We start from the raw sequence: 15,785 nt of genomic DNA, 5'->3' as shown, positions 1-15,785 counted from the left end.
TTGAAATGTATGCACTCCCAGGTGCTTTCACAAACAGATAAGGGAAACAAAATATGCACTCTTACAATCATTTACAATTTAAACTCTACAAAGAGAACAATTTCAGCTTTAACAAAATGAGCAGTAATTCATAAACAGACGATCATCAGTGATAGTCATAAATGTCCAGTGTTCTGGTAATCCAGTGTTTATAAAACAGACTATTCCCCTTTTTCTCTAGCAAAGAAAACTCAGTTGTGAATATGTATCTTGACGCAAATCAGACATCACTCCTCGCGCTGTTTGTTGTTGTGTGCAGCGCGCTCATCTTGACAGAATGGGTGAAAAGTGGCGGAAGAAGTGGCACGCACACACTACACACACACACACACACACACACACACACACACACACACACACACACACACACACACACACACACCAAATGACAATCACACGCACAGTCTAATCTTTGCTAACTGCGTTGCCATGAACGTTACTTTTTAAAGTATTCAAGTCGTTCTGTTTTGCGCAAGCCCTTGCGATGTGCATATGTACATTTGCGATATTTTGATAAATTGGATGTATCGTGCAGCCCTTTTTAAATCACCCTAGTCTTTACAAAACTATAATTTGTTTCATTCATTTCTCTTTCATTTGTGGAACACAAAAGGATTTATTTTGCTTGTGACCATGGGCCATCAAGCTCCAAATAATGTACCATTTAAGTAGTCCATATGACTCGTGTGCTCTATTCCAAGACTTATCAAGCCATACGATATCTTTGTGTGAGAAACAGACTAAATTTTAATAGTTATTCGCTGAAAATCTTCCTCTCCGCCATAGCTCATTAGTATACATTAAAATAATGCATTTGTCATTGACATCAAAAAAATTACTATTTCAATTACAGTCTGTTCTGTATAAATTGTCATGATGCTTTTTTGCCACATTCACTTTCATTGTATAGAACAGAGCAGCTAGGACATTCCGCCTGATATCTCCTTTAGTGTTCCAAGGGTTTAAAACGTCATGAGGTTGAGTAAATGATTTCCAATGAATTTTCATTTTTGGGTCATTTATTTCTATTGCAAATGGTCTGCACTTATATAGCGCTTTTCAAAGCACTTTATGTGACTCACTCACCCATTCACACACACACCAATGACAGCAGAGCTGCCATGCAAGGTGCTAGCCTGCCATTGGGAGCAACTTGGGGTTCAGTGTCTTGCCCAAGGACACTTCGGCATGTGGAGTCATGTGGGCAAGGAATCGAACCGCTAACCCTGCGATTAGTGCCCAACCCAGTCGCCCCAATAGCAGGAAGAGGTCAAAAGCACTCACCTTACGTCCATCGATGCCATCAAGCCCCCGATCTCCTTTCTCTCCCTGAAAGGACAATTGACAATCATTTCAGCTTGACAAACAACAAGAATGGGAGAGACGATCTAATTCAAGAGCTTGATGAAGAACGCTCATCTCACCTTGAAGCCTCTATGACCTCTATCTCCCTGCAGAAAGAATACAAGAGTGTATCAATGATAGTTGTGCAGTTGCAGAACAAATTCTGAGATAAAATAAGCAACTCATGGAATGTGTTCTGAAAACATTTACAATGAATCAGAACAGGAAGCTCAGCATTTTATTTCACCTTATCGCCTCTTATTCCTTGGTCTCCCTGGAAGAAAAGGAAAATGTTAGAGATTATTCCTTCAGCAAAAGCACACAAATCAACCCTAATATAGACAGAATGTAAATATTTATGCGAGAGAGAGAAAGAGCCGAAGACAAACCTTCATTCCTTGGTAACCGACTGGACCGGGATCGCCAGCCTTTCCCTAATAGGAGAAAAAGAGGAAAGAAACAGTAGGGAGAAAAACAAAAAGAGGCTTTTGAGATGTGATACAGAGATGCCACCTATATGGACGCCCCCTTGACCCCTTCTGTGCAAAACTCCTAGCGACAAAATCAATACACATGAAGGGAGATTACACAAAAAAAATCAACAAAACAATACAACGTTCTCGCTGAGCTCAAATCTATGATATAGTCACAGCGTGAAACGCACCTTCAATGTACATCACGTTATGCTGTTATTTTTGTCTTTTAGCAACGCCAACAGAACAAATGTCCCCACAAAGATAGTAAAACCTGAGATCACCTACACTGCCAGTGGTCCCCATGAGAGAAATGGCTTATTAAACACACTAAACTATGTTTTGTTTTTTTTAAATGTAAAAATACAGAAAGTTTTTTGTGAGGGTTAGGTTTAGGGGTAGGGTTAGGGTTAGGTGATAGAATCTATAGTTCATACAGTATAAAAATCATTATGTCTATGGAGAGTCCTCATAATGATAGCTGCACCAACATGTGTGTGTGTGTGTGTGTGTGTGTGTGTGTGTGTGTGTGTGTGTGTGTGTGTGTGTGTGTGTGTGTGAGGGGTAGGGTTAGGGTTAGGGGATAGAATCTATAGTTCATACAGTATAAAAATCATTATGTCTATGGAGAGTCCTCATAATGATAGCTGCACCAATGTGTGTGTGTGTGTGTGTGTGAGTGTGTGTGTGTGAGGGTTAGGTTTAGGGGTAGGGTTAGAATCTATAGTTTGTACAGTATAAAAATCATTATGTCTATGGAGAGTCCTCATAATGATAGCTGCACCAACATGTGTGTGCGTGTGTGTGTGTCTGTGTGTGTGTGCGCGTCTGTGTGTGTGTGTGTGTGCGTCTGTGTGTGTGTGTGAGTGTGTGTATGTATGCGTATGTGCGCGTGAGTGTGCGTATGTGCGCGTGACAGTGTGTGTGTGTGTGTGTGTGTGTGTGTGTGTGTGTGTGTGTGTGTGTGCATTTTTGTTGATTCAGCATATACAGTATTTTTATTATGCGTGTTTGTTTTTTTCTTTTGGAAAAAAAATGCTTTCTAGCAAATATACAGTGGGATTCATTAGTGAAATGCTTCTTCACACCACAGTGAAGAATTTTAAACTCTTTTATAATTTAATGCAAATGATTTCATTTAAAATTATATAATGAGAACAACAACTGGAGTAAAAGGAAGTTGTGTAGAACATGTTTGCTTCCCCTGTTAAGAATAATGTGCATTTACTTTTCAATTGTAACATAATTAGATATAAGTTTATATCAGATGAATCCCAACCAAGGGCAAAAAGAAGGTAAACTTGTCCCAGCTGTCATCAGATTTTTATAAAATGTATAAAATAACTTTTATATCATTCTTCATCCAGTTTCTTTTTTTTTGTCATCTAATGTAAAACACTAAACCAAATATTAAATGTAATTTTGTTAAGTTGAATTAGGGCAAACATAAATAATGACAGACACATCATATAACCATAACCATAATCGTATAAACCCAGTAACATTGATTTATCTGAAAGAAAAAAAGCTTCTGTGAATTACATACCATACATTATCGAAATCACCTGATTTTAGGGTTCCCCCATCTCCGAAAACCCCAATTTAACCCCTGACTCTAATTTACTCTCTCTATAATGGACCAACTGAAAAGCACTTTTTAGTTCATTTTTTTATATTTTGTCTCAAGTTAAACACAAATTTTTATATATATATATATATATATAATGACCAAAAATGATAGACCTACTAATTCGTTAATAAAATATTCTGGCTTGACCAGCGTGCCATGAAGATGAATCGCCCTGCAATATATCTTCCTATGGAAGCTTTACACTTAATGAGTTCGCTTAATAAAATAATGAAGGTTAAAAAATAACACATGCATAAAAATATAAAGGTAAAAGTAACAGAGAAGGTCATTAGTACATGTCTAAAACTCCTTTGTCTATTAACAGAAAACGTTTGCTATGATTATTATAATGTCTACACAGTCAGCATTCACTGTAAAATAATGGAATAACTGGCTCAATTCCCATACACTGTTTAAAAGCTCAGCTGGGTGTGTACAATGTTCATATCTGAAAATGTTCTCACAAATATAGTAAAAAATGTAGAGTGCAAGACCATCATTTCGACAGATCCTGAAGTTGTAACAGCTGCAGAATATGAAAGTGGGGCATTTGCGGGTCAGTCCAGAGTTTAGCTTTGATTTGATTATCAACAAAGAGATCAGAGGACACATGGAACATTTCCTAGACGCAATTATTTCATCCTGATGTGAAAAATATTGTAAATAAATAATGTTAATAATGATATATGGTTTATTTTTTACCTGACAGCTGTTTATTTTGACTTTATTAAATGCATTCTTAGTACACTGTTAAGTTGGAGTCATGACAATCAATAATAAACTTTATAATTTAAACAAAGTGCACGATGCTAGGGTGTTGTGGGTGGTTGCATGACTTGAGGTATCGTTTGAGCAACAGAGTGCAACAGTCTGCTTCTGGAAGTAAAAATCCAATTCATTTTTTTCCATAGGGGAATTACTTTTTAACGATAACTCGTGTGACCCCGTGTCCTCATGTGTGGATGTTGTATTTTGGCTTCGCTATACACAATGCATAATTGTAATTAATTTAAATGACTGATGATACTGTTCACAAGACTCTACACCGTCAGTTAAGGGTTAAACTTCTGCCACACCGAGTCACATGACTCAACAGCATGTCGTCGATTTCCATGAAGCGCTCCTATGGGTGCAGCGCCAGCAAAAGTGCCTCTGGTAAGAAACCTCTACTTTTTTTGATTGAAACCTGTTTAGTTGTAAAGGGTAGAGTCTCCAGTTTCGTTTGATATGCCACTTTAAAAAATCCATTCATTTTTCTCGTGTCAGTGCGCTGATAAACATGAAGTCCACATATGTGGAAATTAGGACCATGTTCCCTCAAAAGTTGAAAAAACTTTTTTATTTTGAATAATTTTCAACTATAACACATCTGTCATTTCGCTTCATCTTAATATAAATTTTAGTATATTTTATTGTGTTATCACTGTACAATACGGTTCTATTCATTAACATTAGTAAATGCATTCATATATTTACTGTATTATCACATTGAGAATAAATGTATTCATGCAAAAGCTGAAAAATGTTGCTTTCAGAGGCTTTATGTGGAGTTAGGATGCATTTCTAACTGTTCTGAGACCAGTGCAGACAGACAGCACACTGAAGGTTAAGTCATTCACTAAATAGGGAGCATCCTATAGCTCTCTATGCAGTTAAGTGCATTCACTCCTAAAATCTGATCAAAAGTTCAGTTTCAGGCTGCAGATGATGTTTGGATCACTCAACATGTTTGACAGACATGTGACAATGATAATCAGTACATAGATTCAGAATTTATAATGTATCATTTTATTTTAACATGATTGACAGTGATTGGATGATGCTGGACATTACTTTGAATCAGAATTAATTATTCAGCTTTATATAAAATCAGCTGTAATGTCCGTAACGTCTCAAAAACATGAATAATCAACACTCCTGGATGCATAATAAAATATTTGACTATTTGAATTTCACACAACTTAGTCCGGCTGTCCACATATGTGGACATCGATTTTTAGGAAAACGATTTGCCCTAGAAAAAAAAAAATTATTAGAATATATATATATATAAAAGGTCAATGGAAAATGTTTTAATTTTTTTATTTAAATGTTATATTTAGTTTTATTTATTTCAATCGTTTGTTACTCGATCACATCATTCGCAATGCTTCATGGGATTGTAGTTCATTCCCTCATGAAAGACGTTAAGTACACAGTCTTGTACTTTTGTCTTTTTGTTTGATTTTAAAACACTTTTTGGCTTCAAATCAAAGTTTGTTATGTTGTAATCCACTTTGGAGCTTGGTTTGGCTTGTTTCAAGGATTTAAATAAACCTCCATGGGCAAAATTAATTGGTAAAATACTGACAGCTGAAAAGGTGGCTTATAAACAGCCAATATCACTTCTGACAGAGTGCAACAGCAGATAGAAGATGCTAACCTGAGCGCCGACATTTCCTTTCTCTCCCGGCATTCCTGGTCTTCCAGTATCTCCCTGCAGGAAAAGAAAAAGTGAGGCCACGGCCCTTTGTACATGCTGAGAGTGGATCGCTGCATCGTAATGTTTAATGGGAATGAAAGGATGGATGGAAGCTATTAACACTCACTCTGAATCCTGGCTCTCCAGGGGGTCCCTGAGAGCCTCCTGGGGCCTGTGAAGATATTACATATAACAGAAACATGAAACAGTTATACAGGAATCCATACAGATCAGTGAGGTTCATTGAGAGGGATAAACAGGTCATTTTACTTACACTGCAGTCAAAGGAGCAGCACTGAGGAAAGAATGAAAAGATACAATTAAAAAATCACCACTGAAAAACCAAGCTAAGTATTGCATATAAAAGTAGTGTGCATGAGCTGATGACAGCAACATACCACATCCTTCGTTTCGTTTGTCTGGAAAGGAGAGCAAAAGAGAGGAGGATAAATAGAGAAAATTAATAAATGTCATTTTTGATGCATCATTAATAAAAGATATTCAGCGATTTGAAATTCCTTCTGCGCTGAGCTCATGTGTTTAGAGAAATCTGCATTAATAATATCTGTAGACTGAGCCAACAAACTAGAACAGATTTAGTAGAGTTTACAATTTTGGAAATGTCTTATTCCGAAATAAACATTTGCTCATACAATTTCAAGCACATCACAGGGTTTCTTATTCCTTCAGTTAATTCTGTTCAAGCAACTCAACTCTTCATGCGTTTTGGTCAGACTCATAAATCCACTGGAGAAACACACAGTAAATATTCTTGTTGTGGTAAGTTTGTGCACAGATGACACTCACAATCATGTTGATGATGGTGCGTATAGTGCTTATTTGTGTGGAGCGGGATTTGTCTGCGGCGGTGAAGTTCTGTCTGTAGTTCTGGTCTGTGGCAATGATAGACAGTCTGGTGTCCTGGGAAGAAGACAATTGAAAGGGGAAAAGATAGTGCATGACTAAACACATCTGCTTGAGAGAATGTCTCTCTTTCTCATGCCAGCGCAAAAAACCCTGAAACACCACTTCTTATGTAGTCTCAGAGATCTAGACTTTGGTTCACATTGCGGCTTTTTCTGACCAACAACCGCACACCTAGACAGGAAAACGCCTCCTTTTTAACATGCCATTAAGGAGCGGGTAAATGTGGAATCCTATGGGCTGTGTGTTAGAACATTTCTAGGGCTGTTTTTATTTGACATATTAATTTACTGTGATTAATTATATAAAAAGTAATGTGTAGAAGATGCAAGCAATGAATCATGTCCCCTGACCTGTGCATAAATTCCATTAGCAAAGTATCTATTTTCCTACCTTTTTCCTATTTCCTAGTGCATGCAACTTTGTGTTTATGAGGCAGCAGGGGGCAGTGAGCACATCTAAACAAACTTCACAAGCAGCGCAGCTACAGATTAAGAGGAGTTCACACAGGGCGCGTTCTTGACAGGAGGATGAAGCACAACAGAATGCATCTCGAGACGTGATTTTCAAAGTTTCGACTACTTTTAACTTGACACAACGTTCTAAAAATGCTGCATTTATGGCTCTGAAAACAGTGAAATGCATGTCTGACGCATATGTACTGAGTGACAATTAAAAATAGCACAAGGACGCGTCCTGTGAAAACAGAACAGATTGATGAACTCAGTGCAAAACAGATTGATGCCAACAGTAGGCTTGTTCAATGATCTGAGAATAAAACAAACAATATATTGAGTTCTTAGGCCACTTTTGTATCATCTAATCAATGTGTTACTCCTCTGCCACAACAATGCAATACATTCCAACCTAAATCTCTGAATTAGACAAAGTCAGACAAAGCATTTAGCAACACAATCAATATTCATCTCGCAACAAAAAATGCACATCAGGTATGTGTAAACTTGTCTTGAGTCAGCGGTACCTCCTGGTCAGGTGAGATGGCCACAGCAAACACTTTAATGGCGTGCTGTCGAGCCTCATTTGTGGCCTCCTGGATTCCGCCACATGGCTCCTTGTACCCGGTCAGAGGGTGCCCATCCGTCACCACCACAATGTACTTATTCTCATGATAGTGGGAACCCCTGCAGGCAGATGCATTAAGACAAGTTATTTTACAGAAATAAGTCAAATGCAATGGTTACTTGTACGCTGTTTATAGGGCCTATTTAAAATATGTATATTATGTATTAATTTTTTCCCACATTGCTGTAGCAGATTTGAACTTTTATTTACTTTTTTCATTGGGTTTTTTTTTGTTTTTGTTTTTTTTGCACTAAATAAACATTTATGCATAGTTATGTGAGTAGTTGAGATTAAATTTAAAGCAGGATTAATTTGTTAATCTAAAACGAAATGTTTTTAATCACTTTTAATCTAAAAAACAGTTCAATCTCCAAAAGGGGGCGCTATATCACGAAAAAAGGTTATGCTTAAAATGCTAATTTGGAATGTCCAATTCCCAATGCGCTCTAAGTCCTCGTGGTGGCATAGTGATTCGCCTCAATCCGGGTGGCAGAGGACGAATTTCAGTTGCCTCTGCGTCTGAGACCGTCAATCCGCACATCTTATCTTGTGGCTTGTTGAGCGCATTGCAACGGACACATAGCATGTGTGGAGGCTTCATGCCATCCACTGCGGCAACCACGGCCAACTCACCACGCGCCCCACCGAGAACGAACCACATTATAGTGACCACGAGGAGGTTACCCCATGTTACTCTACCCTCCCTAGCAACCGGGCCAATTTGGTTGCTTAGGAGACCTGGCTGGAGTCACTCAGCATGCCCTGGGATTTTAACTAGCGAACTAGCGAACTAGCCAGCGTATTTTACCACTGAGCCACCCAGGCCCCCCAAGTTTTGTTTTTTTTAAATCACAAAGTGAACTATGACATTTTAAGACATCAAATACAAACTTCTCTTTTATGTGCCGATCACCACTGCTGTAAGCCCCAAATAGCTAAAAACTTTATATCTGCTTTTACCTTACGCAGTTCCCTAAAAAATGAGCCATTGTTTACTTGTCTGTGAGCTTGCTTGTGTGAGATGTCCAGAACAAAATATGCTGTCCCGCAGGAAAAGCTTGCTAAACAAATCATTGTAATAATATGTTATTGACCGTCGATGACAAAATGTTATAAGGGGAGGATCTCAGCTTTCTAATGACACCTATATTGAGCTTCTAGTCCACTCAGATGCCGAGATAATCTATGGAAAAATGGGGGTGGTGCTTGAACTGAAAATTAGACTGAATGTCTATGGACGAGCACAACTGCAATGGCTAAAATGCATTATAGCGCCACCTATATTTCAGATCTGCGTATTGTGATGGAAGCCGATAGAGGAAAAATTATTTTTTCTAGTACTTGCTGCCATATAGTGGAATAAAATAAGACTATTTGAGGGAAGAACCAGAATTGCATGCTTACAAATTTAGGACAATTTATTTATTTATTTATTTATTTTTATTCATTATAAGATTGTAAACATACTGTATACAGTATTATTTGTGAATAACTGGAGTCTTTTTTTATTTGGGGGGATTTCTGAAAAAAAAAAAAATAGACCAATTAGAGTGTCCAAAAATGTTTCAAAGTTGAAGAGGTTAAAAAGTATCTTGTTATTTTGTGTAATGTACTGGGTAGCACTACAATACAGTTGTTTGTATTTGTTAACATTAACTACATCACTTAACAAGAACTATTGTAACAATGAACAACATTAATAATATTAATATTAATAATATTAATTTCTACATATACTAATGCATTTTTAACATTAAAAGTTGTTTATGCAATATAAATTAAGATGAACAAACAATGAACAATTGTGTTTTTTAATTTATATTAACCAAGATTATTAAGTGCTGTAAAATCATATTTTACATTGTTAGTTTATGATACCTAATACATTAACTGATGTTAACAAACACAAGTAGAACCTTAAAGTGTTAACCTGTAATTATTAGGTTGGCTTGAAAGAGCCAATCGACTGATATACTATTTAAACTTAATTAGTGGTGCTTGTGAAGCGAAGCGAAGCGATTGACTTCCATTCTAAATGGCTGAGAGGGATATCTTTGGATCAGAATGTCCTAGAGACATGAGAGTTGGCTTATTATACTTGGGTGAGCAATCACTCTTCAAGTATCATCATGGAAACTACTTAGCCACGCCCTAGCAACCACTTAGACCACCCTAGCAACCAAACCACTTTGACTTCAATTCAAAATGGCTTAGATTGGTATTTACGGATCAGAATGTCGTAGAGACATCATTGATGGCTCATATGACTCAGGCTGTTTAGTATCACCCTGCCAACTGCCTAGCAACCAGATGGACTTACCTTGAAACCGTATTGCAAAGCCCATATCTCTACACCACAACATCGTACAGACTGCATCTTGGCATTTTTTTTAATCAGACTAGCAAGCAGCCTTTAAGTATCACCATGAAAACCACTTAGCCACGCCCTAGCAACCATTTAGTGCACTCTAGCAACCCAAACTCATAGACTTCCATTCAAAATGGGTAAGAAGGATATCTACAAATAATAAAGTCATAGAGATTTCAGGTTTGGCTTATTTCACTCTGGCCAGCTAGTAGCCTTGTTAGTATCACCCTGGCAACTCCCTAGCAACAGAGTAAAAAACACATATCTCTGCACCAGAACATCGTAGACAATTCCTGGTTGGCTCATTTAACTCAGGCTAGCAAGGAGAATTATTACTATCACCCTGGAAACTGCCTAGCTACCAAATGAGCTCACCCTAGCAAACAAGTAGCAAAACACATATCTCTTCACCAGAACATCATAGAGAATTCCGTGTTTGCTCATTTGACTTGGGATAGAAAGCAGCCTTATTTATTATTACTCTGGCAACTGCCTAGCAACCAGATGGGGTCACCCTATCAACCAAGTAGCAAAACACATATATCTGCACCAGAACATCATAGAGACTTCTGGGTTGGCTCATTTTACTCAGGGTGGCAAGGAGCCTTGTTAGTATTACCCTGGCAACTGCCTGGCAAACAGATGGGTTCATGCTAGTAACCAAATAGCAAAACACATATCTCTGCACCAGAACATCGTAGAGACTTCAGGGTAAGCTCATTTTACTCAGGCTGGCAAGAAGCCTTGTTAGTATCACAAACTGCCTAGCAACCAGATGGGGTCACCTTAGCAACTGAGTAGCAAAACACATATCTCTGCGCCAGAACATTTTAGAGTCTTCCGGGTTGATTCATTTGACTAAGGCTAGCAAGAGTCACACCCTGGTAACTGCCAAGTAACCAGATGGGGTTACCCTAGCACCATACTGCAAATAACATATCTTTGCACCAGATCATTATAGAGACTTCCAGATTGGCTCATATGACTCAGGTTAGCAAGAAGCCTTTTGAGTATCACACTGGTATCTGCCTAGCAACCAGATGGGGTTACACTAGCAACTGAGTAGCAAAACATATATCTCTGAAACAGAACATGGTAGAGACTTCTGGGTTTGCTCATTTGACTCAGGCTAGCAAGGAGCCTTGTTAGTATTACCCTAGCAACTGCCAAGCAACCAGATGGGGTCACCTTAGCAACTGAGTAGCAAAACACATATCTCTGTGCCAGAACATTGTAGAGCCTTCCAGTTTGGCTCATTTGACTCAGGCTAGCAAGGAGCCTTGTTAGTTTCACCCTGGCAACTGCCTAGCAACCAAACGGGATCACCCTAGCAACCAAGTAGTCTATCTAGCTATCTATCTATGTATTTTAAACTTTCAGACTGGGCTTTTTTAAGCCAACCTAAAGTTTGTCCACAAACTTTTTTTATCTAGTTATACTTGCAGTTTTCATGACCTCATATTAATTGAGACATACATTTATTTGTACTTACATGTAAAATAGTTAAAAGTGATTGAAAGAAAAAAGTACAGAAATTCTGACTTTCTTCCTTGGAACACACAAAAAAAAGATGTTACGTAGAATGACAACCAGAGTCCCCACTTGCTTTCTTTCATATAGATTGAGCATGGCGCTAGCAATGCCAAAATCATGGGTTCGATTCCCTGAGAACACGCAAACTGATAAATTGTATACATGTAAGGCACTGTAAGTCGATTTTTTTAGATGCATTAAAAGTGAATGGTGACTGAGGCTAACATTCTGCCAAACACCTCTACAGAAGAAAGAAAGTCACATGGGTTTTCAACAATGTAACTATGAGTAAATGACAGAATGTTCATTTTTAGGTGAATTTTAACCATTTGTAATCACATTTTGCATTGACCTCAACTGATTTAAAGTAGGAGTGTCGCTTAAAAGACTTGAAGTTTTCTGATGGTATTGTTAATAATAGTGTGTATTGGTGTCTATGCATCTTAAAACAATTCACATACGCTCTGAGCAGTTCAGAGATGCCCTCCTTAATGGCACAGTCAGTGTACGTTCCTTTGCCAATGTATTTGATTCTGTCTATAGCAGACTTCAGGTCAGCACGCTTTGTGTTCAGGTCAACCAGTCCCATCACAAGCTCAGTGTCATCACTGTAATGAAGGGCTCCAGAGTTCCATGTCACATCACGATCACACGGTTGACGCCTGGTAACAACACCACAAATGAATGCATTAAAATATTATAATCAAGTGCAATGTAAATCAGCCAAGGCTAGCGTTGCTCTATAAAGAGTCCACTTGGATTGATAACATACATGTCTTTCAGTTCATCAATGAAAAGTTTCGTGAAGGTCTTGATTTGGTTGATGAAGAATTCTGGTGGTTTGGCCCTGAGAGCCACACTTTCAGAGGTGTCCAACACGAAGAACAAATCCACTGGACATTCTGCAGGAGGACAGCAGGACAATCATAAAATCATGATCTATTAGAGACGCTAGTGATCAATCATTCACAACTGTTCATAAATCTGTAGCTTCTAAAGTGATCCAATTAAACTAAATTTTCAATCTCTAAAGCCTGAGTTTGTAATGTTGAACTGTTGATTAAATGTGACTCCAGGAACCATCTTACCTGAAAAAGCTGCACCCATGAGTGTGTGTGAATGGCCGTGTATGAAGAGAAGCATTCTCATGTTCAAAATGTGTATTGTCGGGCCATTAATTGTTTTTCAAAAATGTGCATTAAACATGTAGAGTGCATTGAGTATATAATATTTGCATTATTCATAATATTAAAGGAATATTCCGGGTTCAATACAAGTTCAGCTCAATCGACATCATTTGTGGTATAATGTTGATCACCACAAAAATTTATTTCAACTCGTCCCTCCTTTTCTTTAAAAAAAAAAAGCACAAATCTGTGTTCCAGTGAGACACTTACAATGGAAGTCAATGGGGTCAATTTTTGGAGGGTTTAAAGACAGAAATGTGAAGATTATAATTTTATAAAAGCACTTACATTAATTCTTCTAATAAAATTGTGCATGATTTGAGCTGTAAACTTTAAATAGTCGTTTTTACGATCCTTTAAGGGTTTCCAGTGTTCTGTCGTCAAGGCAACGAAGTTGTAAAATTGGATATAACATAGTGATTTTTTACAGATTGGCCCCATTGACTTCCATTGTAAGTGTCTCACTGTAAACTCAATTCTTTAATTTTCCATTAAGATTCAGTGTCCACTGTCCATTATCGATATGGAAGCCCATTTCCACCACATAAAAAAATAAATAAAATGTAGTTAAGTCATAATTGTGTGATACATATTCATAATTTTTAGATACAAATTAATTATTTTGAGATTAAAAAAAAGTCAGAATTATGATAAAAGTCAAAATTGAGATTAAAGTCATAATTATGAGATAAAAAGTAGAAATTATGAGATCAAAAGTCATTATTTTGAAATAAAAAGTCATATTTAAGAGATAAAAAACAATACATTTATGAGATACATATTTACAAGATGACATAATTCTCATCAATTCGACTTTTCTCATAATTATATTTTTTATCTCTTAAATATGACTTTTTATTTCAAAATTATGGATTTGTACCTGATAATTATGACTTACCAAAGCACAATTTATTTTTTATTTATGTGGAGGAAATGGGCTTCCATAATTATCCTTTACTTCCTATTCAAAATGATGGATAATTTGGAGGGAGAAAAATCATCAGCTCCCCCTGTTGGTGGATGATAAACTTGACACTTGGCCACCTGAGAAATGTGTATCACCTGGGCTAAGTATTGTAGCCGCATAACATTACAGGTGCAGGCTGAATAAGGAATTAAGCTTTATGAAGATGCATACAAGTGTTTATAGTGTGTGTTTTACAAGAATTTACAAGAAACTGCCCCAATGGCATAAATCAGTCCATCTTAAATGGACAGGCCAATCAGATAACTCTGTCTTTACATAAACAACTGAACTCTATTGCTTTCACCACATTCATTTACCATATTATGCACAGTCAATTTAAGAAGCATCCATACAGTACAAGTGGCATAATCCAAGGCCTTTCAGACACAGACTGCCACAAGTTTTCTTCCAAACATGCATGACTTTACAGCAAAATCAGTTCAGGTGCATGTGCTGAGTTACAACTCACTCTCAGATATTGAACATTAAATGTTATTAAGTATGGATTTCATAATCTGCATCTCCAGCTCATCATGTCAAGCAGCACCTCAGCTCACAGTGTTTAAATGAAACATATATTTTACATGAGATCAAATGATGTGAATCATTCTGTCTGCACAGTGGTCTTGAGCAACATATGCACACCTATATCAAGAAGTTACTATACTACTATTGCATACTGTAAATTATAACTGCACTAATTCACTATATTACAGAATACTATGATATGCCACACCTTATTACAATCGTGTGCTTTTATTACAACAAAATGGCAATGTTAACACTTTCGGTATTCGTCAATATGGCTGTATGACTAGCCTTTATTTGATACAGTAGATGCATTTAATATCAGTCTAATGCAACACACAACCGACTTTTACGCACGACACAGCAGCTGAAGACAGCATTACACATGCAAAACTTACCCATCTATTATAAACAAGATATAATCAAATACAACAAGGAGGAGAAACTTGTAGAATTACCTCTGAATGACGGTCGTGACGCATCCTGAGCGAAGATCGCTGCCCAAAGTGCGCAAAGTACAGCGGTTATTATGTGTCCATTGCGCGCCATAGATCCTGATGTCCTTACTGCACATCAACCGTGCAAACTGCAGCTGAGGAAACACACAGAACGGAACTAGTGATATTAGTGGAGATGAAACAAAAAGAGGTTTTTATGAGATGAAATAGCGCACTGCAGGACGTCGCGCGCACTCAGAGCGCAGAACGGAATGAATCGGCGCACAACACGAGAGAGAGAGAGAGAGAGAGAGAGAGAGAGAGAGAGAGAGAGAGAGAGAGAGAGAGACGGAGGGAGGAGTTCACTCATGCCAAATGCTCCATCCGTGCATGACTTTATCCCTGATGCACCGCAGGTTGTAACATAAGTTCTTTATTTCAACATGTTTCTGATGAACATGAACGTAATTCTTTCAGAGGTGAAAGTTTGGGCACTTTACAAGCATCGTGCTTTGTTGTTTATCTCAAAATGATGGCTCCATCCCTACACATAACTATGCATTTAATGCAGGGGCGTAGATTCCGTGGGGATGTGGAGGGGAGGTAACCCTCCAATAATCAAAACAAGCAAATTACCATACCATGATCAATTGAAACTTTTGAACTGAAATATTTGAATGTATGCAAACTACTGATGGTTTAAACATAATCTTTCAGAATCGTTCTTTTTTGGTGGCAGAGCTCTGCTACAAAGTATCATTTTTTTTTAATTAACTGTACTGTGGTAACTAGGGTATTTTTGCAGAAATTA

At 37.5% G+C, this 15,785-nt stretch overlaps 1 protein-coding gene across 1 annotated transcript in view; it reads right to left on the bottom strand.

Moving 5' to 3' along the window:
* LOC127428105 (collagen alpha-1(VI) chain-like) overlaps positions 1-15,256 on the bottom strand; it is a 57,195-nt gene extending 41,939 nt beyond the window's left edge. Inside the window, exons 1-13 of the mRNA XM_051676191.1 lie at positions 14,996-15,256; positions 12,628-12,757; positions 12,317-12,517; positions 7,854-8,013; positions 6,755-6,868; positions 6,346-6,366; positions 6,222-6,242; positions 6,075-6,119; positions 5,909-5,962; positions 1,773-1,817; positions 1,631-1,657; positions 1,464-1,490; positions 1,324-1,368 (exon numbers count right to left, since the gene is read on the bottom strand). Coding sequence (XP_051532151.1) covers positions 1,324-1,368; positions 1,464-1,490; positions 1,631-1,657; positions 1,773-1,817; positions 5,909-5,962; positions 6,075-6,119; positions 6,222-6,242; positions 6,346-6,366; positions 6,755-6,868; positions 7,854-8,013; positions 12,317-12,517; positions 12,628-12,757; positions 14,996-15,086 — 981 coding nt within the window. The 5' untranslated portion in view covers positions 15,087-15,256. The remainder of the gene's footprint in view (positions 1-1,323; positions 1,369-1,463; positions 1,491-1,630; positions 1,658-1,772; positions 1,818-5,908; positions 5,963-6,074; positions 6,120-6,221; positions 6,243-6,345; positions 6,367-6,754; positions 6,869-7,853; positions 8,014-12,316; positions 12,518-12,627; positions 12,758-14,995) is intronic.
* Positions 15,257-15,785: the final 529 nt, after the last annotated feature.

This window comes from Myxocyprinus asiaticus, chromosome 37 (assembly GCF_019703515.2).
Source record: "Myxocyprinus asiaticus isolate MX2 ecotype Aquarium Trade chromosome 37, UBuf_Myxa_2, whole genome shotgun sequence".
NCBI classification, from domain to species: Eukaryota; Metazoa; Chordata; class Actinopteri; order Cypriniformes; family Catostomidae; genus Myxocyprinus; species Myxocyprinus asiaticus.
Note: the sequence above shows the minus strand (reverse complement) of the source record. Positions and strands in the feature narration are given on the sequence as shown.